A 24,385-nucleotide genomic window follows, 5' to 3' on the forward strand; every position below is an offset into this window, starting at 1 on the left:
CACGTGGGAACAAAGCAGACTCATAAAAACTAAACTATTAAACGAAACAACTTTTATTTTACCAGGTAAGGCCCACTGAGCTATGAAACTCTTTTTCTGAAGCGACCTGGCCACAAATGATAGCCCAACGAAGTGGCTTATCATGTGGAAATTTATAGCACCCAAATACTCTAAACGCACTTTGATTTTAAATGTTTAGGGAACCCATGACCTCCTGTATACCTGGCGAGGTAGTTAAGATCTCACCACTAGCCACTTAGGTTATTCGGGACCGCAAAGCAATGCGGCTAGCGAAACCACCGCTCCAATGCTCTCCGTGAGCCTTCAGCCAACAAAATAAACAAAGATGCCCCGTATATGCTAACAGACTGTAGGGGCAAGTGCTGTTAGCGAACACCTGTGAAGGCCGGCACAGGACACGAGGGGGTGGGTGGCCAGCACCACGCCGGGCCGCCTTTATCTCCCTGGTGGCGATGTTGACGCACCATGCCAGTTACTCATGTGAGGCTGAGTCCACCTAGAAGAGGCCCAGGACTCGTTCAGATAACCGTCACTGGTGTTGGCCGTGAGCGGAAATCCAACTCGGGTCGGCGGGTTCGTAGCGCAGTGGCGCTAACCGCTACGCCACCGCTCTCCGCCACACAAAACGTGCGCACACGCAAATGCACAAAGGCACAGGCGCAGACACAGAGCCCAACACAGAGTATCACTGAGCCCCGATCGGCCTGGTGATGAGACAGCAAGCTGCTCACCAGGGCTTGTGAGGAGAGGTCGCATTCCACGCCTGGCACTGCAGGCCGTGTCGGGTCGTGGCGACGCCGCCCCGGTAGGCCGTGCCCGATCCGCTGTAGCACTCTGCCGACGACGCGGGGCGGAAAACGGGGAAAGCGCGGCGTCAGGCTCCAAGCGGCGACGAAATGTCGCAACAAGCGAAGCCGCAGACGCCCGCGTGGTCCTGCACTGTAACTTATGTCACGGGCAGGCGACTCGGAACTGGGGTGGTGGAGAAAGACGGGAAGGCGGGTTCGAGAAAGGTGCCATCGCTCCAACCATTTCGGGCGTGCGGTCGAGCACAATTTGCAAGGGGCGCAACGTTCCGCCCCCTGCACCTCCGATTAGCCCGCCGTTGGCTAACGTACGGTGCGAAGGAAAGTTCAACGTACATACATTTAGTTTGACACGTAGGCTTTCGCGACCAATATTATTCATAATAAAGGTTTTTGGGTTAGATCGCGTTATTTATAAATGTGTCGTAACCCTCCACCACCCGGCACGGCCAAACAGTAAAAAAATGTGTCACGTTTACAAAGGACAAATAGTTCACTACTTTAGCCCATCGGTGTGTTGAAGAGTGAATCAACATCATTTAAAATTTGAGTACGACGTTTCGCTGGTAATAACATCCAGCTTCATCGGGCAATTCGCCAGAATGGTAAAGCCCTCGCTTGCTCCCGGTCTTAAATAGAGCAGCAGGGTGACGTCATCATTTAAACCTTTATTATGTACATACATATATCCCACACTTTTTAAAAACTCCCATTTCTGTCATAAATACCGCGGGTGCAAATGAAGCGGGATTTTTAAGCAACGATCCCTTCGTGAATTTACTGCTGACTTGATGCACGAGAGTCCAGCGCAGCTGCTTTTTTGCACATTGTTTTACGTAAATCCACTCACTCACTCACGTGAATAAATTCAGAACGACGAAACATTGAGGCGGCGATGAAGAGCGGGCTATGGCGCGTTAACTCACGCACGCTGCATGTGCACCGAGAATGCACTCCCGACGTTGGTGGGTGGTTGGAACCATCGCTGAACCAACGTTGGCCCAGGGTTTGGTTCCACAACGTTTGCAAGTTTACAGCAGTGGCATGCCTTTTACGTGCTATGCGCAAAAGATTAGTGTTTTACCACATTTTCAAAATATGGTTAAAAACATTTTTAATTCTCATAATCAACCGTCTAGGAACAACCACCAGTCTGATGCGCACCTCTCCATCGAGTTAAAGACAGCCACAGCCGTGCGACTGTGGCCATGCAAACCCAAACTATGGACCATGTAGCAACACCACTGTCGTCTGCGTTCCTTCAACGGAGAAGGAGGAGGAAGAGTAAAACTATACGAGCTCTCTCTCTCTCTCCTGAAGCCCCTCTCATCGTAGCCAGCAAACCTCACGGCATTGGCATCGAGCTCCTGAACGCATTGCCATATGCATTCATAGAACACAATTCTCTGACCTGGAATACTCCAGATGACGAGAATAAGCAAATAATTAATGGGTGTTTTCTTTTTTTTGGGTGCAAACATATTAGCGCCAGGGCTTGCTGAGGTTATGAACTCGCTAGATTTGAGAGACAGGTTTTATCACGGGCAGCTCAATTCCGGATCGCCGGATCTACCCCACCTACCACCTTTATCCACACTTAATTTAACTAACATCACGCGTACACATAGTGTTGTTTATTTAAGAATGTGAAGGTGAACTAATCTCGTGAAATCACCATAATTATCATCCTTATCCCCTATACCCTTTCTCCTAATCTGCAGTTCCGTGTCACCATTTGTTGATTTTATACTTTTAGCGAATGTGTATTTGTCTTGTGCAACAAGGGCCCTGAACAATTAGTTTGGTGTGGAGGCTGTCATTAATTGCAGTTTCCCAGTTTTCAGAGTTAATGAGAAAAGTGGTACATGTTCGTGGTGGTAAAGTGTTATGTAATTCTCTCTTGCACGTCACTCCTCTTCGCAGACGAATCGCCTGAGATGAAGACTCGTCAAGCAATCAACGCCCCACTCTTGTACAGCCGCTGAGATTAAGTTGTGCCACTCCGCTTAATTTCCTCAGGTTCAAAGTTGACGCAAGTCTGGTCATTTACATCCTCTCTGACGACTGTTTTTTTTTCGCGCACGAATAAGGAATTAGAGACAAGGATTCCCACTTATTGGCCAATTAAATGCCCCAGCATCTCAAAACACCTTAAATTTCATATCAATAATTCCAACGCCCCAGCTTCAGTTTTCTGGATTTTTTTAGCCTAGGGGCCCCCCAATGGCAGCTGTCTGTGTGCAGCGCAATGTGGCTCAGCACGGGCCTGTGAGTAGGCGGCGATGTTGTCATTGGCTATTCAAATTCAGGAATTTGCGACTCCATGTTTGTCCGTGAGATCGGCAGATCACCAGCATCGATTTGAGCAAGCCTGGCCCTGCTGATGAGACACTGCAGATGTCAAAACCCATCAATGGTTTGCTTGTCTCAATGCTGCTGAAGTTATGCACTCCCAAAAGCCCACGAGGGTTGTGTAAGAAATACTTTTATATTACTTTTTTAATGTGAAAGGGAAGGATATATGTAAAGGAGATGGTTACTGTCTGCTTATTTATGCTGTCATTCATAACCTCCGCAAAGACACGAATGGTCATTTTGCGCCACCATGAATTACCACGGTTTAAGGGTGGACTGCCGATTGAGGACAGACAGGCACATGTGGGTTAGACCTGACAGCGGGTGTATGGAGCCCTCGTCCTGTGTTCTGTGTGGGTAGGTAAGCGGCGCACACCGGTCGTAGGACTCTGTGTGTGTGTGTGGCCGTGCCAGTGAACCTGCAGTCGGCTGGGCGCAGCGTGGGATGTGGGAGCAGAGCTGCCTGCGGACGCTCGGGTCCAAGGTGAAGCACCAGGGGGCCTCCTCCCTGCCGTCCGGGTTGCGGCAGTAGTTTCTGTCCAGTCCACTGCACAAAGACACAGAGCCCACGTGTAGCCTTGACGCACTGTGCAGGCCTGGCATGGCAGCCGAGAGGGTGGGTGGGTGGCCAGCGCTACGCCCGGCCACCTTTGTCTCCCCAGTGGCGACGTTTACACATCGCATCAGGTACTCAGACTGAGTCGACCTAGGGGAGGCCCGGGACCGGTTCAGGTCATCGTAAGCGGTGTCGGACGTGCACAGGAATCGAATTTGGGTTTCCCGGTTCGTTGAGCAGCGTGCTAACCACAACACTGACGCTCCCCACAAAGTACGTGTGTTAATCCACTACTCACCCCCGATTAGCACGGTCGGCTACGTACGGTGCAAAAGAAGTTCAACATACATACACACAGCATGCACACAATACACAACACACACTCCATGCACACATACCAGACATGTGCCATGTATGTTTCAAGTTTGTGTTGTTTAACTAGGTGAGAACTCAAGAGTATAGGATGAGCAATTTGCAAGATTCATCCTGCATCACCAAAATAACAAAGCAAAAACAAATCGTATAAAGGGCAGCAAAATATTTTTGAAAAACGTTCAATGTACGTTAGATTAATCCACTTTGCTCCGTGCTCCTTCAACGGAGGAAGAGCAAAACTGCACCAAACTTTCTCCTGAAGCCCTCTGGTGGTGATCAGCAGTCCTCGGCATCGCTATGTAGGTCCTGATCACACGGCTGCCACACGCAAGACTAAAATAGCGTAAAAGTGTTCTCCTGTGCGAACAATGTGCAGCGCACGCCTCTGCTATTGGTCCTTTGACCATGGCGTGAATCCCAGAATCCTATGGTGCAGACCAGTCTTTATATAGCGCACAACGCTGATGATGATTCGGTGAGAAAGAAATAGCTCGTGAATATTTGTTTGTATGGTATGCATTGCTAAATATTATTTTCAAAGCACATTCTGGCTCTTTGCACATGATTCTACTTTATTGAAAGTAGTACTTTAGCAAAAGAAACATTTGCAGGTTAGAGATGAATTTGTTTGACCCGTATTTTCTATCTGGAGACGGATGCACCATACAATTATTTTAAAGTATGTTTTTGAATTTATTTATTGATTACCAGGTAAGGCACACTGAGCTATGTATAGCTCTCTTTCAGAAGTGACCTGGCTATCACAAATGATAGCTCAACGAAGTGGCTCATCATCACGTGGAAATGTACAGCAGCCAAACACTCTAAGCACGTGTTTCTAAATGTGGAGGGAAACACTGGAGGACCTGGAGACAAATCCACGCGACCACGGGGGAGAGAGAGAGATACGAAAACTCCAAATACACAGCAGCAGGCGTCAGGGTGGTATCGAACCTACGACTCCCTACATACCAAAAACATAGACCGACAGCAAATTAAGCCACGATAATAATTTAAAATTATAAATGCATGGAAAGGTGGAAATAGTTTAACATCAACCAAGGAAAGAAGAAGTGAGAAAGACGTTTGGAAATAACTAAAGAGAGAGAGAAAGACATTTTAAATAGACACGTTTTTAGTCGAGATTTGAACATTTGTAAGTGTCTCGGAAGCCCTGACGTCAACGGGCAATGAGTTCCAGAGTTTTAGGTGCCACAATTGCAAAGGTGCAGTCACCCCCGAGTGTGAAGCCTTAGAGACCGTGGTGACAGTGAGCAATGCACAATCTGAGGATCAACACGATCTCGACGGAATATACATAGCCGAAGGAAGTCATTAATGTATTGAGGAGCAAGTCCATTTAAGGCCGATGCGTGTAACCTTGTCCTGGGTGGAGGCAGGCATTACGTAATCTTGCATGGGGCCGTCCGTGCAGCCCATCAGCCGCACGTCCTTCTCTCTCTCGGTGGGGGGAACAGTTGAAAGGGATTGCTTCACAGCATGCAGGGGCTGATGGGGGGAGGCGGGGGGGGGGGATGCTAAGCTGATAATTGTGTGGATTCATAGAGGTCGTGAGCATCCACAGTCTGGACCTCACAATAGTGCCGCGCTGCTCGCGAGAGCTTTCGCGTGCGAGAAGCAAGCCCTCGGAAGAAAAAATAATCCCCGCACCGGAGGAAAAAGTTTTCAAATGACAAAGTGCTCACGCTGCTCACGCTCGTGAAAATGGCCTTGCAATTCCACAAATCGTTTGGCTCAGTTGATCGTTTGACAGCCGCTCTGAGGTTCTTTATGCCCCCTTTCATTGCGAGGGTAGAAAGTTTGCACTGACCCGTGGAATCCGCGACCTGTTACTTCACTGACACCCAGAGACACACACACAGGCTCAAGATAAATCAGGGGATGTCGGAGAGTCATGGCTGTTTGTTGTTTAATCCGGCCGGGAGGTAAAAGTGCTGTAGAATTAATACGTGATGATGATGATGATAACGCGGTAGATGGATGCTGAAGTGAGATCATTCATCAACCGTTCGCTTTTTTGCTCCCCACCAAAATTGGGTGCAGCAGCGGTGCAGCGAATCACTGCGCTCTAAACAAGGTCACTTCGAGTTGAATTCCCGCTAATTGCCAACTTCAGTGCCAAGTGGCCTCTGAACCGGTCCTTCACTTATCATCCCTCGTCATTGATATGGTGTGGAGAGGCCACCAAGCCTGCAGTTCATTGGCGTGCAGCTGAAAATTAATGGAATAATATTCCAATCGTGTTGCTACTGGTGACACGTCATGAGACAAATACACACTCACACCGAACATTCACAGTGACCACCGCAACTGTCCCGTGCCAAGATGATATCACAGCGCATCGCGTCTCTTCATCTACACCTGGGGGGCACACCTTTTAAACGTCCTGCGAACGGAATTCGTCCCACGTCAATCGCACCCATTATTTAAATTCTCAAGAGCTGGAATATTCCGCAATTTATAGTTTTGTCGCGGGCGTTTCCTGAGCAACCGTTGGCGCCTGTGCCCCCATCGCCCGTCGGCTCGACTTCCAAACTCGGCTCCCATTGGCGGAGCGGGCGCGTGACGTCGCCCACCTGGGGGGCATCAACATGGAAAGAGCGCTCCAGAGTGCTTTTGTGTCGGACGACAACCGCTCACCCGGAGGAGATTAGCGGTCCGGGTTCGGAGCTGCCTTGCTGAGCGTTCGGTGGGTGTGTCAAAATCCAGCCAATCGGAGGCATCGTACCTTCCTGCCAACTCCCCCCACCCCCCACCGCCTCGAAGCACCACGGCAGAGCACTCCACCCATTGAGTGCAACTGTGAAAAAAAAGAGTTTTGTGGCTCATCGGATTCCACCCGCATAAATTACGACTCCGATTCTGATGCTGAACTTCTTTCGCGCCGTACGTAGCCCATCGTGCTAATCGGTGGTGTGGTATATACCATCCGGAGGTGGTATATACCACCTCACCGATGATGATGGTATACCACCATCGGTGACCGTCCACCCAAAAAATCACGAACCAACGGGTCTGACCCTCCTCATCTGACCTTGGGAGATCCGACGAGACCGGGCGCATCCAGGGCGGTTTTAGGTCGCAGGGCGGAGGGTGTGACCGTCGGGCGGATTCGCGCGTGGTGGCGTTGCGATGTGGTGCCGGTTAACCCACCTGCAGGGATAGTTGTGCTCCAAGTACGTGTGTCGGTGCGGCTGCTGGGCGGCCCAGTGCTGGCAGGGGATGCCGCCCTTGGTGTGGTTGGCCCGCCCGCGGTAGTCCTCTCCACGCTCCTCCAGACACGGCCGCCCCTCCATCGCCGGACGAGTCGCTTTCGAGGCACAACACCCGGGGAGGCGGTTGCAACGCACGCACGCGACACGTTTTGTGTATTTATTGTTGAAGACGCAACGGAAAAGACACGCGGCTCTTCACAGTTATGCAAGTTGCCGGTCATTTATCAACGTTTGGCAAAATGTGGACCATGATGCCAGCAGAGGTGGCCTACTCTTATGTGAATCACCGTTTACAGGGTCTTTAATATTCACAGGAGAGTGGACGGCGTGTACTTCCAGGTGAATACACCCACAGGGTTAGTGAGAGTGGCCACTCGGCTCGAATCGCCAACCTCTGTTGGCGATGTCACTGCCAAGTGAGTCCATGGCCACTGCAACGTTGCCGATGATTGTCGAGGGCGTTTTATCAATGAGCACCAACACAATTCTAAATTTGTCGGCGAGTGTTCAGAGTTGGCTGGCTGTTACACGGTGTTCTTTATACGAGGATCCGGTGCGGTGTTTAACCATCGGCGTTGGGGCAACAAATGCAGCCGGGCGTGGTTGCTGGCCACCCCGAAGCCCTCCATGTGTGCCGTGCCGGCATTCATACGTGCTGCTCGCTGACAGCACTTGCCTGCCCCAACAGTCTGGTAAAGGACATTCGACGGGGGGATCTCTGTCTTTTATGTGGGTGACCCAAGAGATGGATGCTTACGGCATGCCTTGATGCTGCAATACTCCCACGGTTGGTGGGGGTCCGTGGTGAAGCACCAAGGTCGCATACGCCCGTTGGGGTTGCGGCAGTAGTTGTCATCCAGCCCAGCGTTTGGGAACCTTCCAGACGTTGGGGGGTGTTTTGGGCGGTTAACACGCGGAGAGAGAAGGTGCATCGATAAATGAGTAGGTCAGGGACCCGGACTGCCATCTGCTTGCCTCAATGCAGCTGTTTTTCTTGTTTTGTTGTGGTTACACCCGATTCAAGAGCCGCATGGCTCACAGGGCTATACCTAATAAATGAACTGAACTGTTGATGATCATCTCGGCGATTTATCCACGTGACTGGCCGTCATCCTAGGTTGCCCCTCGGGCCGACCGCATTGTAACCCCGGGGTAGTGACCCTAACAGGCGATACACCCTCGAGGTCAGAGCGGACCCAAATCTCGTAGAGGGCATGGGTGGCACTGACCTCCCCTTGCGGGACGAATAGAGGACTGCACGCTGTGCCACATAAAGATAAAGATCCCCCATATCGTCTTTACCAGACTGTTGGGGGCAATTGCTGTTAACGCGTAGCACACCTCTGAAGGCGGGCACAGCACACGAGGGGGTGGGTGGCCAGTACCACGCCCGGCCGCCTTTGTCTCCCTAGTGGCGATGTTTACACACCCAACCAGGTACTGATTTGAGGCTGAGTCGACCTAGGGGAGGCCCAGGACCGGTTCAAATAATCGACACTGGGGTTGGCCGTGAGCGGGAATCGAACTCGGGTCGCCGAGTTCAAAGCGCAGCGCGCTATCTGCTACACTACCGCCGTGCCACACACGAACACCCACGCGGCCGCTGTCAGCCACTCATTGTGAGCACAGTGCTGATGTAAACGCAACACTCGTGGAGTGGGAAAAGCGTTGCAAGCCCAGGGGATGTGGCTCGGACCCTGCCGGTCTCCTCTCTCTCGGTAAATAACCTGCGTCACCGCGAGGAATGTTGCCGCGCTGAAAGGGTCAGCGCACTGGGCACGTGACCCAGAGGTCGCCGATTCAATCCCCTGGGGCAACAAGTTGAAACAACGGCGCAAGATTTTTTAACCCCCCCCCCACCGCGCTCCCCCCCCAGCCGCCCGTGTGCACCCAGCAATGCAACAGGATCCCACCAGGGTGAGGCGGTCAGCAGTTTGCGTGCCGTGGAGCTACGGTGCGCTAGGAAGCCGGCGACCCGAGTTTGATTCCCGCTCACGGCCAACACCAGTGACGGTTATCTGAATCGGTCTGGGCCTCTCCTAGGTTGGCTCAGCATCAAATGGGTACCTGGTGCGGTGTGTAAACATCGCCGATGGGGAGACAAAGGCGGCAGCGCGTGGTGCTGGCCACCCACCCCGCCGTGTGTCGTTCCGGCCTTCATAGGTGCTCGCTAACAGCATTTGCCCCAACAGTGTGTTAAGGCTACACGGGGGATCTTTGTCTTTGGCCACCTCTTCTCCCAGCGTGGAAGGGTGGGCCAAACACCCAACGGCGAGAGGGGCTCTCTCGAACTCCCTCTATTGCGAGGACCTTCCGGCACCAGCAGCGCGAGAAAGGAATTGCAGGGCTGCGCCTTTACCCAAATTTGCTTGCCCAGCCAGCACGGACGTGCGCGCTGCACCTGTCGGGGGTGTAGTTGTGGTTGTGCGGATGCTGCAGGTCCCAGCGCTGGCACTCGCGCTGGGAGTCCGTGTGGTCGACGAGTCCTCGGTAGTGCTCGCCCCTGCACTCCACGCACGGGACTGAAACAGGCCGGCGGGCGACAGCACTCGGTATACGCAAACACACTTATTTTTTTTTACACCAGGTAAGGCCCAATGAGCTATATAGCTCGTTTTTAGAAGCGACCTGGCTGCCACAAATTATATCTCAACAAAGTGACTCATCATCAAGTGGACACTTATAGCGGACAAATACTCTAAACGCGTGACGCTGATGAGAAAGAGAGACACGCAAAACTCCAAATATACAGTTTAACACGTAGGATTTCGCGACCATTATCACCCATAATAGAGGTTTTTGGATTAGATCGTGTAAAAATATAAATGTGTCGTTAAAACCCACCACCACCCGACACAGCCAACAAGGGTTGTCACGTAAACAGAACGTGGCCAATTCGTCACTAGTACAGCAACACCGGTGTGTTGGAGAGCCAAGCCACAACATTTACAAACTGAGTCCGACGTTTCGCCAGTAATTACAACTAGCTTGGTCAGGCGACAGCCAGATTTGTGGAGAAGTCCACCTGTTTCCTTCCTTATATAGAGGCGTAGATGTGTTGACCACCCTTCTGCGATCTTGCACAATGGCGGCACGGTTGGGATCGAACCCACGACCTCCTGTATACCAGGCGAGAAAGTTAACATTTTGCCACTGAGGTAAAGATTCCCCCCCCCCCCCCACCGCGTTGCCCTTAAAACAGATGGTGGGGGAGTGGGCGGGGCAAGTGTGAAGGCGAGCAACGGCGCAGCGTGGCTCGTACCACACGTGGGCCGCCTGTGTGTCTCCCCAGTGCTGATCTTTCACGAACAGTACCAGCTACACTTAAAATAAAGAAGGTTTTTTTTGGGTTAGATCGCGAAAATGTTGTCGAGCCACCCAAAAGGTGGGAGGCCGAGGGTACATTGTGAAATGTGGACCCTGACGCCGGCACACACGCAGCCATGGCCGACTCCTTTCCAAGCGACATCGCAGGGATCTCTGAAGGCCCCCATGTTGGGTCAGACGGCGCGCGGTACTATTTTACTGTATCCCCTCGTTATTCACGAGGGATACGTTCCGGAGATGCTCATGAACAGCTCATTTTTCACAGATAACGAGACTGACCAACGGATATTGTACGTGCAACGTCTGCGGATGCTTCTAAAGCTTCGAGGAGTTATCTCTCTCTCCCTATCTCTCTCATCTTTTTATCTCATCACTTTCTCTCTCGTTACTTTATATCATCACTCTCTCTCTCGATTCAGCAGGCGTGTAAGAGAGCTCCACATGTGATTCGCGGATAGCCAAGTTCGTATTGAACGAGGGAATATTGTACACCCGCAGTATTAACCAGTGCGGCCGCTGGTACTCGAACCGCGAACCTCTGCAACAAGAAGTGGGAAAGCCTCTACTTCGCTGCTGCTGCTGCTGTGGAGCGTCGCACCCTCGTCGCAGCGCGGTATCCCGCAGCGCTCACGGCGCCGGTTGCTGTCCATGGTGTAGCACCACGGCTCCCCAGGTTCTTGGGCCGGGTTCCGGCACGAGTTTCCTTCCAGGTCAAACGCCGGGTAGAAGCTTGGAAGGTACCTGCTCGCAGGAAGACCAGAACCCAGCGAGCGACATCGGCTGAAGGAACATTCATCGGTGCAGTACCATTGCGGCCGCTAGCCCTTTTTGGACCCACGTGCTTCACCTTCAGCGGTGCAAATTCAACCCCCATGGGGAAGCTTGGAAAGCCAAATGGAGTTTTCAAGAAGTGACAAACGCCTCTTCGTGAAAGATCCGACGACAGAAAAGTTCCCTGGCTTCGATCTTCCGCGAAGCTCCTGGGGCCACAACTCTGAACTCCATCCACTGCACCAATGGCAGCAGACGAAGATACTTAAATGAAACTTTTAATTTTACCATTTAAGGCCCACTGAGCTATGTAGCTCTTTTTCAGAAGTGACCTGACCACAAATGATCGCTCGACGAAGTGGCTTATCATGTGGGAATTTAGAGCAGCCACAGACTCTAAATGCGTGATGTTGATTCTAAACGTGGTGGGAAAAACCGGAGGACCCGGAGAAAAATCCATGCGACCACGGGGAAAACATGAAAACTCCAAATATACAGGAGTAAGGGTCGGGATCGAACCCACAACCTCCTGCTCACCAGGCGTGGTAGTTGTGATTTCTAAACTTCATATGAACTGTGAAATAAGGCAATATTGTGGCTGAAAACCCTTCCAATGCCCTTTCTCCACTTCTCTTGAATTTTGGAATCTATAAACACAACAACAGTGACCCTCCCAGACAGACAACCACAGGCAACAAACCACTGCCCCTTGCTGAAAGCAATCTTGGTGGTTTAAGTGCATGCTTATTATTATGTCATATATATCTATGTATGTTAAACTTCTTTCGCATCGTACGTAGCCAACCGTGATAATTGGAGGTGCGGGAGAAGGCCAATAAACGGAACACAAAAAGCACTTTTCAAGAAATGAGTTTTCAATCTAGATTTCAAAGTGCATAGCTCCAGTGGCCTAATACTGGAAGGAAGAGCATTCCAAACGGAAGCGCATCTGAAAGCGCGCGATGCAGTAAATATTAACTACCAAGTTTTTACAGGAGGGGCAATGCTGCTGCTGTGTGTATAATTCCAATTTAGTAATTTGAAGGTAAATGTTCAGCACTGAGATGTCTGGCCATTTACAATTACATTGTATTTTTTTTTTCGTTAACCATGGCAGGAAACTGTTGAAGCTGGAGGAAACCCATGCAGAACAGGGGGAGAACATACAAAGTCCATACAGGCGACTGCGTGGGGAATCAAACCCAGGCCCTCCTTGGTGGCGGTGAGGCACGGGTGTTAGCCACTGTGCTGCCCTGCAATCCTATGTCCCCTCCCACACATCTTGTACTGCCCCGCCCATACCACTCATCACAACCACTTCCTCTGACCACAAACCCTTTCCACGTGGTTCTCAAATCACACTGATCCAGCACTCTCATTTCACAAAAATCTTTACGTATATGTTAGAAAAATTACCAAAAATGTTTCCGAACAGTCTTGAGGCTTAAATAGCATCGAGACTAAGACTTTTATTTCCTGCAAAATAAAAAAAAATGTAAATAACAGTATTTACAGAAATATTTACAGAAGTGTTTTCCATGAGGACAACTTGAGTAACGTTTTATATATTTGATACTTTCATAATTTGAACAGATTTGTATTTAGTTATACTTCCAGCATTGCAATGACAGGTGAGTGTTAATGTTATGTAAGTGTATAAAATAAGAAATAGCATGTAACGATTCATGGATTCGAATAGATTATGCATGCCACGCATGTGTAAAATCACGTGGGTGAGAATCATTTACGATTTAATGACAATGATTAAAATAATAATTTGTAGGCCTTTGTTAATTAATTGCCGAACGAAGGCCTCCCCATGCCGTGTTGGCCACAGGGGTTCATTGAGCATACTTCACCATGCTGGCAGTGTGAGTTGGTGAAGAGAGTACCCTGCACCGATTCAGATTTAAGTCGCCACTGATGTTAGCCATGGCCCGGTATTGAACTTGGTTTATGGGGTTTATAGCACCGTGCGCTTACCACTACGCTGTTACTCCACGCCCCATTTACAATATACGCAAGTTATACGCTAATGCGACATTTACGGTTAATAGAACGAATAAAATGGAACAAACGAGAAGCGATACAAATAAAACAGTAAAAATAATAGGAAAGAGATTGGAATTTAAATAACACCATAACCCTCAATCATGTAAATCCATCAGAGTATGAAAGGGTGCACTGTTACGTGCTTATTAAGGGATATAGCACACTTGCCAAGTGTACTGGTTTTAAGCAATAAAAGCTACCGATTCCTAGATTCCTTTCATCACATGCCGATTATCAAAGGTAGTTATTATCGCTTTCTAAAATGTTTGTAGAAAAAGATTATACCATGCATTGTTGCTTGAAATTTGGTCATGCCACAAATGGCTTTTTAAAAAATCAGTAGCCCACCGTTTAAATCAGCAGCCCACCGTTTAAATCAGCAGCCCACTGTTTAAATCAGCAGCCCACCGTTTAAAACAGTAGCCCACCGTTTAAATCAGCAGCCCACCATTTAAATCAGTAGCCCATCATTTAAATCAGCAGCCCACCATTTAAATCAACAGCCCATCATTTAAATCAGCAGCCCACTATTTAAATCAGTAGCCGACCGTTTAAAACAGCAGCCCACCTTTGAAATCAGCAGTGCACCATTTACATGAGTAGCCTCCTGCTTAAATGAGCAGACCACTGTTTCAATGAGCAGGGTGGCCAGTAGTCGAATTGTGACTCGGCATGGCAAACCCTCAAAGAGGGCAAGGGCCGTGTCGTACCGGCTGTCGTGTGGCTCTGAGTCACCCCACGCTTGGCATGGCAGTCCACTCTCCGTATAATTCTTGTCTCCACGGTACCCGGAGCCATTTCCTGTGTAACACCCTCTCACGTATTCTGCCAGGGGGAGCAGCATGGGAGAAACACGCACAGCATGCACTCCTACAAGAAAACAACCGCAACAACAAGAGCCATATGCATGTCCACCCACTGTCCAGTTCCCTCTTTTCTCAGGAAATTCGCTTAAAGTTCGCGAGAGTGATCAACATCTACAGTTAGCAACGACGTGGTCAAACCCAGAGCGCACTGTCGGCTCAAAGTTTTAACTCGGCAATGCGCCTGGTTAACAACTTCAGTCAGGTGGTCTGCTCACAGTGGGAAACTTTGACGTTGTTTCATCATGAAGGAATTTTTTGTTCTTGTTGTTGTTGGTGTTTATACAACTTAAGGCAAAAGATGCGGGACGATGCAATAAACTTGAAGGTGATGACGAGGTTCTTTTTTTTACAGAATTGGAAACACTTGGCGAGAGATGCGTCATATAACTGCAGGAGGAACGTCTGTCAGATTTCATGGAAATAACAAAATTCGCCGATGATATTTCTCTATAACAACAAAAACTCTACAGGTGTAAGCACCGGCCGTCGCAAGCTGTGTGATAGGTTCATCTTCTTTGGTTCTTTCGGTAAAGTCACGTAGAATGAGAATCAACTAATAAATTGATAAAATAAAATAACACAATAAAATTCTCACGACGTTTCGGCCACAACACATTCTCATTCTACGTGACTTTACCGAAAGAACCAAAGAAGATGAATCCTTGCAGTCACGAAAGCTTTAAATCGAAATGTGTGATAGGTTGTTTTTGTTTTAAGCCAACGGTTCAGGAGTGTTGAAGATCTCCTATAACTGATACTCGGATGGATGACGGTTCGATCAATGTAGGATGAATATATTTCCCACGCATAGCTGCAATGAGCAGCCAATTGGTTCGCACGCAAAACAAACGGAGAGTGATCTTGAAAGTGTGGACAGATGGGTGCGGGGGAGGGGCATTGCGTCCGCGACCCCCCCCCCCTACCCTTTCTCTCGTAGAGATCGGTGAGGATGTCGCAGTGCACCGTGACCCCCTGTGAGCGGCTTGTGGAGTCCAGCAGCCCGCACACCCTGTTCATCTTGTCGTAGTGGAACGCCCTGCAAAAAACAAAGACGCACCGCCGCCGTGTCCTCGTCGTGTGACGTTTCTTTTGTACCCTTACGGTTAGCCGATTGGCTAACCGCCGGTGTGTCCACTTGTACTGCTAGGTGATGGTGTAGGGGGGGGGAGATTTAATAAATTTGTTATATATTTAATAAACGTGCCCTATCCTATCAACTGTCCTGCCAAGAGATACAACTAGGAACCTCTGGATTTCAAGTCCATTGTGCTCACTATTCTGCCACGGTAATCTCACGATTCCTTGAACCCAGATCAGGTACTGAACTATGACCAAAATGTACGACTTTGCGCGTCGCTTATCAATCTGGGATGTTTAGATGTTGAATGTTTTCGGGAAGGTAAGTGTCCGTCAAGAGAGTTGGGCTAAACAAAGATTTAGCTTCGTTGTGAGACGTGGAGCCAGATGGCCCGGTATTGCAATGGGAATCTTCCCAGGTTGGGTATTGATTGCGTGACAGAACCAAGCCGGGAAAAAAATCATGCATATGCATGGATTATGTAACACTCGGCTTTTTTTCCCGATAGGTTTTAATGAGTAGCTATCAGGGCCAAAAATGCGTTTGCATGCACTGTACTGTATATACACTCATAGTAAATAATTATACTTGAATCTTATATCGCGTCATTCATGCCAACAGCATCCCACAAGGCTGTACATTAATTGATATATGTGTAAGGACCAAATCCCATAAAAAACTGTACTGTATATGTCAATATCCAAATCCAAAATAATTCCCGCAGTGGTATGGCTTTACTCTGCGAGTCTTTTTTTCTTCGTGAATGAATGGCATGAGCACGTGGCATCTGTGCAAGTCATTTCACCGCACGTGCAATCAACTCGAGCATTATTGCTCTCTGACACGGAGGCGTTTGTGACCAATATTGTTCATAATAAATGTTTTTGGGTTAGATCGTGTTACAATAAATGAGGCTTTAATCCCCCCACCACCCGACACAGCCAAACAATAAGGTTTGTCACGCAAACGAAACGTGCCAGTTTCTTACTACATTACTTCAGCCCACCGGTGTGTTGGAGAGTAAATCCACAACATTTACAATTTAGTTGTGGGTTTACAACATTTACATTTTTGTTGTGGATTTACTCTCCAATGTACAGGTGGGCTGAAGTAGTAACTAATTGGCACGTTTTGCTTACGTGACAAACCTTACTGGTTGGCTGTGTCAGGTGGTGGCGAGTTACTACACACTTATACTTACGAGATCTAAGCCTAAAAACCTTTATTATGAATAATATTGCTCTCTTTTGATTTAAAGCTTTCGTGACTGCAGTAATTCATATTCTTAGTTCTTTCGGTAAAGTCACGTTGAAGGGAAACAACAAAATAATAAAATATATATAAAACAATAAAAATTCTCACGACGTTTCGACCATGACACAAACGGTCGTCTTCAGGTGTGTTGATTTGCATAAATTTATTTTTAAACGGTGCATTTATTTAGTTATAAAAAAATGTTAGTGCCACGCGCAGCGATTTGGCAGTTTATTTAGGACTAGTCCATCTATATTCTGAAAAAAAAAATCGTCTCCCCCCTCCTCTTTTCAGAATATAGATGGACTAGTCCTAAATAAACTGCCAAATCGCTGCGCGTGGCGCTAACGTTTTTTTTATAAATAAATAAATGCACCGTTTAAAAATAAATTTATGCAAACCAACACACCTGAAGACGACCGTTTGTGTTATGGTCGAAACGTCGTGAGAATTTGTATTGTTTTATATATATTTATTATTTTGTTGTTTTCCTTCAACGTGACTTTACCGAAAGAACTAAGAATATAATATTGCTCTCATTTCTTAACCGTAAAGAGAGACCAAGGTATGGACCGCTCGCCTGCTTGGCCAAAAGAGGTCTTTCCTCGATGTCAGTGACTTTACAAAAAATAACACATGTCCTGAGACCTGTGTGTCAATCCACCGCATGCCAGCCGTGAGCGATATTTAACCATACTTCACCACGCTGGTGAAGGTGGGGCAGAGGAGCGCAGAACACGAATGGATTTTGCTGCACTGCCCCTACTGCCCACAACTCCTATTGCACTTCTCTCATATGCAAGGTGGTCAACCCATACATGAAATGTCCACGCCCAGCTCTGCTTGGGGTCAGATGGTCTGGTGAGATTGGGTGCATTCTGGGTGATTTGGTCATAGGGCCAGTATTTAAGATAACCTTTTAACGTTACGTATAAAGTATAACGGTTAACGAAGTATATCTTTAACGTTGTCTGTTTTCTGCAAATGCTACGGTTCTGTTCGGCGCCTGAAAGATTTGCTGGCACAGCCTAAATATAAACAGTAGAGAGAATAGCTTTGTTTAAATGCCAGGCACAACACTTCACACATGATCGAAGACGTCAGCAGTCATCAATGTACGGGGAAGGGTGGTTTCATCCAATTGAGCTGCCGGGTTGAATTATTTGCACGAGTCATTGCATTCTGGAACCAAATAGCATTGGTGCAGCGTGTATATATTACTATCTCAGTTACTGAGATAGTCATTGTCTACCTGCATTGTGTGTGTGTTGGGAACACTAACAACGTCATACATTTGATCGAGCAGCGTTTTTACTGGGCCACACAATCGGCGATACTTCACCGATTATTTTCAAACTTACCTCTTGCTGCGGAACGTACAAACTAATGAATGCTATGAAACACAAAACTCGTACAACGTGGTCTCAACGGAATGTGTGGTTAATAAGCGGGGGAGGACAACAAACTAAACACACAAAAGCAATTAAAAAAAAGAATTTTCAATCTAGATTTAGAAGTGCACAGCTCCACAGTGACTTCCTAACATCGAAAGGAAGAGCGTTCCAGATGGCCGCAGAAGCGCACCTGAAAGCGTGCGATGCAGTGGCTGTCCTTGATCGATGGTTAGCCAAAAGCTGCTGCAACGATGACCGGAGCTCGCGTGATGGTTCACGTTCCTTGACGAGATCAGCAAGGTGTTGTGGTTCATTTGTGCCAAGCACTTTGTGTGGAATGAGTGCGACCTTCCAATGCATTCGTTCAGCAACCATAATGTATTCATTAATAATACATCATGTTGCCTGCTTCATAATCACTATCGGGGCCCTAAGAACATCGGTGTTGTGCTATGCTTGCAGACCGTGGGTGATGAACAAGCAAGGCATATTTGAACACATCAAATACAATTTTACAATTTGGCAATATACCAGACAGGCATCGTTTTTGTTATGAACCAAATTATACTGTCCTGTGCCAAACCACACTTAGGCGCCCCGTGTTATTTCTAATTTCCTTTTATATATATGTATACACATATTTAGACATTTCTGGTAATGAATGTGAATAAACATTGAACACATTGTATTCCAATTACAACACAGCATGCTTTTAAAATGACTGTCCGAATGTTTGCCAATGATTTTAGCCAACCCCCCCTCTCCCCCCGATGCCAGCATGTTACTAACAACGCCTCGTGATTATAGCGGGGAGATTAAAGTTTGGGGCAAATTTAATGGAGAGAAGGAGGAAGTCATACATTCCTTTTCATATATATTTATTTTTTATAGGATAACATTATTCATTGGAGCGACGCCGGTCGCCCGTGCTTCAATCGACAATCGACGATTCACTCGGCGATTGAACCGATCGTCACGGCTTTGGGAGGGGGGGGGGTCACGAATTGACTCGGGAATCGATGACTGTGGGGGTGTTTCCGTCTCACTTGCACCGCCTGACCTGTCGACGCTGTAATCGTGCACCTCGTCTGTCCTGCACGGCGTGTGCTATCACCGCCTGTCCTCTCATCGTCATCATCGCCGCTGCCGTCTCTCGTGGTCATCGCACGTGTCGTCTATATGTGCTGTGAAGTCGGTCCATTGCCCGAAACGTCGCCGATTCCGTTTTTCTTTTGTTCCCTTTTAAGGCAGTTCTATTCCCTTACTGCATATTGTAGCAATGTGTTCAGGATGAAAGTGCCAATGTCGAAGTCTGCTGGCCGCGACGAGAGAGTTGGTGCAGTTTTGCAATTCCTTCTCCATTAAAGGAGTGCAGACCACAATGGTTTACTATATGGTTACTACGAGTCTCGATGTGTCTCTACGGGTCTCTGTGCGTCCCTCTATAGGTCTCTATGTATCTCCATGTATCTCTATATACTACATGATCCATAGTTTGGGTAGCATGGCTACAATCGCACTGCTGTGAGTTGTCTTCAAATTTCCATTCCTGAAGGAAATGTACATACGCATCGGGCTAGTGATGTTCCGATGCAGTTGATTGGTAATATTACCAGTGTCTTCGAGGAATGTAAAAAAGCAGTGTCATTGACGAACGTGCAGTGTTTTTTGTACGTTTTGCTTGTGCGCGCCGCTGCCAATGCAGCAGCGGTATCATCAAATTATAAGTTTAAATGGAAGACGGCGCATGAGTTTGCACGAATGTAAAAATACTCAAAATAGTGTTTTTAATTTAAAGCTTTCGTGACTGCAGTAATTGATATTTTTAGCTCTTTCGGTAAAGTCACGTTGAAGGGAAGCAATAAAATAATAAAATATATATAAAACACTAAATATTATCACGACGTTTCGACCATAACACAAACGGTCGTCATCAGGTGTGTCGGTCCGCATTAATGTATTTATTTTTAAACGGTGTATTTATTTATTTATTTGTAAAAAAAAAAACGTCAGCGCCACGCGCAGCGATTTGGCAGTTTGTTTAGGACTAGTCCATCTATGTTTGTAAGCAATCTGGCTACCATGAGAGATTCGTTCATGAGGCTATCCACATATACAAGCACAGAGACAATTTCAACCGAGAAGATGGATTCTGGCTTAGCAATCATTGGAAAGATTTGATTAACCATTTCAGGTCTTAATTGATTGTTCACGCTTACAGTGGCTTTCAGACAGCATACATTATTTTTTTTCGTCTCCCCCCTCCTCTTTTCAGAACATAGATGGACTCGTCCTTCTAAATAAACTGCCAAATCGCTGCACGTGGCGCTGAGGTTTTTTATAAATAAATACACCGTTTAAAAATAAATAAATTAATGCAAACCGACACACCTGATGACGACCGTTTGTGTTATGGTCGAAACATCGTGAGAATTTTAATTGTTTGATATATATTTTATTATTTTATTGTTTCCCTTCAACGTGACTTTACCGAAAGAGCTAAGAAAATAGTGTTTTTTTTGTAACCAACGCGTGCCCATAACCGAGAGCGAAAATAACTTCTTTCGGTCGATGATTCTCTGTCGCCCTGTACCTGCATTTCACTCTCCAACTGCAGCTGTTGGCGCACGTCTCAGCGGAGACGTGTTCCAGGACTGTGGTGGTGGACACTTTGCTCAGCTCGGTGTGGTACAAGCGCCGGTATGAGTTGAGCTCGCTTCTCTGTGCTGGAGGTGGTGGTGGGGGGAACAAAAAGTAGACCAAAGCCATCGAAAAGTTTTGGTACAAAATACATCTGGTTCTTCCATTTATGACAAACGTGGGTCGGTTAATATTTTCTCATCAGCCACGTGAGCCATGGTCAATCCACTGTTGGATGAAGGTCGCCCCCAAATCCCCGCCGAACTCTCACAGGCATGCGGTGGAACGCTCCGCGTGCTGCCCGCACGCGCGCAAATTTCACGCTCCATCTCCGAGGCGGACGCTCTCTTGGGGGCCTCACAGGATAAGTATTATATCATGTAAAAGCTTACCCCGAGCTCTCAATACTCTGATGGTGCGTTGTCTTTGAGTCGTGCGCCTTTTGGCGTCATATGGTCCAACACCGCGTGGGACTGGGCTCTAAGGAAAGCTGTCTCGGGTGTGGACCGATCAATTTCAAGGACAGTGCCAATCCATTATCAGTGTTGTCTTTTTGTTTGCATTTTGACCGCAAGTGTTGTGGTTAATGCAAGACATGATCCCTTGTAAAAAGGTATCAGTTTTGTTGCCAGATAAAAGAGTAAAAACCTATTATTATAGGATAAGTATTAGTCAATGTGATACGCTTCAAGTGGTAAATGTTGAGTTTTTTAAATACTGCAACACTGCTTTTCTGGCAAAAGACACTCTCTCTTTCAAGCTATAAGGAAATTCACAACAAAGCAAGAACTCAAGGTAAAATATTTTTAAAATATAGAGCAAAAGCTGATATTATAATGAACGTGTTGGATTGTAAAAATGAGCTACGCACATAAATGGTCACCGCAATCCTCTCCACCTACACCCATCGTGATGTTGGGGAATTCAGACTGATGATGATGACGACAACATTCTATTTAATATAACATTATCTTTGCTGCTGATAAAACATCTCACTGGTTAAGTGAAAGCCTGTGTGAGTGTGTGCCAATTTGTTGTCACGACTATTCGTATTGCTCAGCCATCCCTACATGTAATATGAAACACGAGGCATACCTTAGAGATCATATGCATCGCAGGTGTATATGTGTTAAGGCATATATTCTTAGTTTTTTCGGTAAAGTCACGTTATTTTGTTGTTTCCCTTCAACGTGACTTTACCGAAAAAACTAAGAATATGAATTACTGCAGTCACGAAAGCTTTAAATCAAAATTTAAGGTATATATTGTTATAAAGTTGCCAAGCGCTATGTTGGAGCATCTGAAAGACGGGGAGGAACAAATTAGGTACAAATCTACCTATTGTCCTCTGCATAACAAGTAGTCGTAATTTATTGACAAAGTGGCTTTTCATTAAGGATCTCAAAGCGCTGTACAGGACACAGCAGCAGCAGACACTCAGCATAAACATGATATAATGAATACTTTTAAATAATCCATTTACTAAATAACAAATAAACGCTCATTAATTATCTGATAACACTAATATATCGAAGACTACAGAGCTTGGATGAGGGGCGGGGGGAGTGGATTTCAGGGTACATTTGCCTCTCCGCAAATGTACCCTGACATTCCAGTACGTTCTCCCAGCTACGCAGTGGAAACTAATTGTGCAAGTTTCTTGACTAATTGTGGAAGTTTCTTGGCTGTCCCGACCTCAGCAGTACAAATGGGCACAACACAGATATTGGATCGGCACATCGCGTGTGGTGGGCTGAAGCGTGGGGGTTTGCCACCGATTCCAAGACGTCTGGCAAGAATGGAAGAGTAGGCCAAATACCATCAACAGTGGGAGGGCTCTCCAGAGCTCCGTCGAATAGATGCTCTTCTGCCAACAGTGGTGTGCACAAGCAATTGCAGAGGGCCGCACCTTTAACGTAGACTTATTTTGCCTCTTAGCTTCTGGTAACACGACTCATTTGTCACGACATCCAGACTAATACCTATCTGCTGGGGAGCACGGATCGTATTAAACATCGTCGTGCGGATTTTAGGAAGAAATGCAGATCTATTTTGAGATGCAGATAACAGGAAGAGCAGATAATCGATCAGATAAGAGGAGTTTAATCTAAAAAGAAACACTGAAGGTAGCAATGACTCGGAGTAGGTTAAACAACTTGTAACACTTACATGCAGAGAAATACATTGTAATATTTACATCCCTTGTCACCAATCATTATACAACACCCGGCGCATACGAGCAGTTGACTGGACATTGTGATGCGTTTGGCACACCGGGCATTTCAATAGCCCAGGGTCACTCGAAACGTGCATATTTGGGAACAACACCGATTAATCACGATGCGACCCCACACTCACCCAGAATGCTGAGAAGCGTCGCATACGACGTGACTAACGCCGCTGCTATCCTGTGTCCCATGGCGGAGTCTGCTGCTGATTTGGGTGTGTGACAATCCGCGTTTTAACCAGGGTCAATATTCAACCCTGACTCACTCTCAAAACACACACAAGCGGATCTCTCTCTCTCTCCCCTCTCTCTCTCAAAACACACACACGTGGCCTGGCCTCTGCCAAAACACACAAAGTTTGGTGCCTCCCTTTCCCCTCCCTTACTCTTAAAATACTGTATACGTCCCTTTGAAGCCGCAAAGAGAACATTCTCACGAATGGCCCGATTACTTATTTTTTTGTGAACACCCCCCCCCCCCCCCGATTGACAATGTAAACATTTGTCGGTTACTGCGCTCCATAAATAGTTTAATCTGTTACCGCATCGGTATTATCTTCAGCATTAAACCCAGCAATGGCAGGAACGGCGTTATCATGGTCATTGTCGGCATCACCGTCGACATCACCATCACCATGTCCCATCACTTTGTTTTTCCTCCATGGCGCATAACTTCCTTACGCTAGACTGGAAGTTCCAGTCATCATATTATCCGAAGTGACATGGAAGTTGGCTCCCATGGGGCTGCTCCTTGATGTCTGCAATTGTGAGAGCCGATATTGCAGCCTCCAATGTGGACTCTTGACATGCGCCTCCCACCAGGGAGATGAAACGATGAAATCCGCGTGTGTGGTGGTGCTAGGTGATTACGTCGCACATTTGTGAGCGATGGAAATGGACTGGTGACGTCTTCATCCAGCAGTGGAATCGCCACGGCTGAATGTGATTAATGTTGTAGCCACGCAGACAAGGACCCAGGGTGGATACTGGAATGTGTTTGGCCAGTTGTCACATTTTCATAATCTTGGAAAATTGAGAACCCAGAGAAAATCCAAACAAACCATGGAATAACAATAACACAACTTGCTGTATATGCGGATAGGGATGTTGCTAAGTGGATTGATTGTACCTTGTGCTAACAAGAACTAATCTTTCTGCAATGCAATATTCCACTAACATTATATGTTACTTTTAATATAAATGAGTGTATTTTGCAGTCAAACTTTGAAATTATTTAAAGGGCTGTATCTGCTAACCAGAACCTACTATTAAATAACTATTTATATGCCGATTTAAAAACTGGTCATCAGAACACATTTAAAAACGTTTAATTCGATTCTCATCGCCAGGCCCCGTTGTGTAAACGAGTGCAGTCCCCAGCAACCACGATTATCCACTGTGCCTCTCTGTCTTTGCCATTTATGCGT

The 24,385-nt window shown here is 47.2% G+C and overlaps 1 protein-coding gene across 1 annotated transcript in view; it reads right to left on the reverse strand.

Moving 5' to 3' along the window:
• LOC116952705 (hepatocyte growth factor-like protein) overlaps nt 1-23,267 on the reverse strand; it is a 53,036-nt gene extending 29,769 nt beyond the window's left edge. Inside the window, exons 1-10 of the mRNA XM_032972298.2 lie at nt 23,090-23,267; nt 20,685-20,817; nt 15,289-15,401; nt 14,210-14,324; nt 11,275-11,417; nt 9,751-9,871; nt 8,107-8,225; nt 7,288-7,444; nt 3,602-3,729; nt 753-855 (exon numbers count right to left, since the gene is read on the reverse strand). Coding sequence (XP_032828189.2) covers nt 753-855; nt 3,602-3,729; nt 7,288-7,444; nt 8,107-8,225; nt 9,751-9,871; nt 11,275-11,417; nt 14,210-14,324; nt 15,289-15,401; nt 20,685-20,817; nt 23,090-23,150 — 1,193 coding nt within the window. The 5' untranslated portion in view covers nt 23,151-23,267. The remainder of the gene's footprint in view (nt 1-752; nt 856-3,601; nt 3,730-7,287; nt 7,445-8,106; nt 8,226-9,750; nt 9,872-11,274; nt 11,418-14,209; nt 14,325-15,288; nt 15,402-20,684; nt 20,818-23,089) is intronic.
• Nucleotides 23,268-24,385: the final 1,118 nt, after the last annotated feature.

The sequence above is a fragment of the Petromyzon marinus genome, chromosome 48, assembly GCF_048934315.1.
Source record: "Petromyzon marinus isolate PM22_M1 ecotype Great Lakes invasive population chromosome 48, UKy_Petmar_22M1.pri1.0, whole genome shotgun sequence".
In the NCBI taxonomy this organism is placed as follows: domain Eukaryota; kingdom Metazoa; phylum Chordata; class Hyperoartia; order Petromyzontiformes; family Petromyzontidae; genus Petromyzon; species Petromyzon marinus.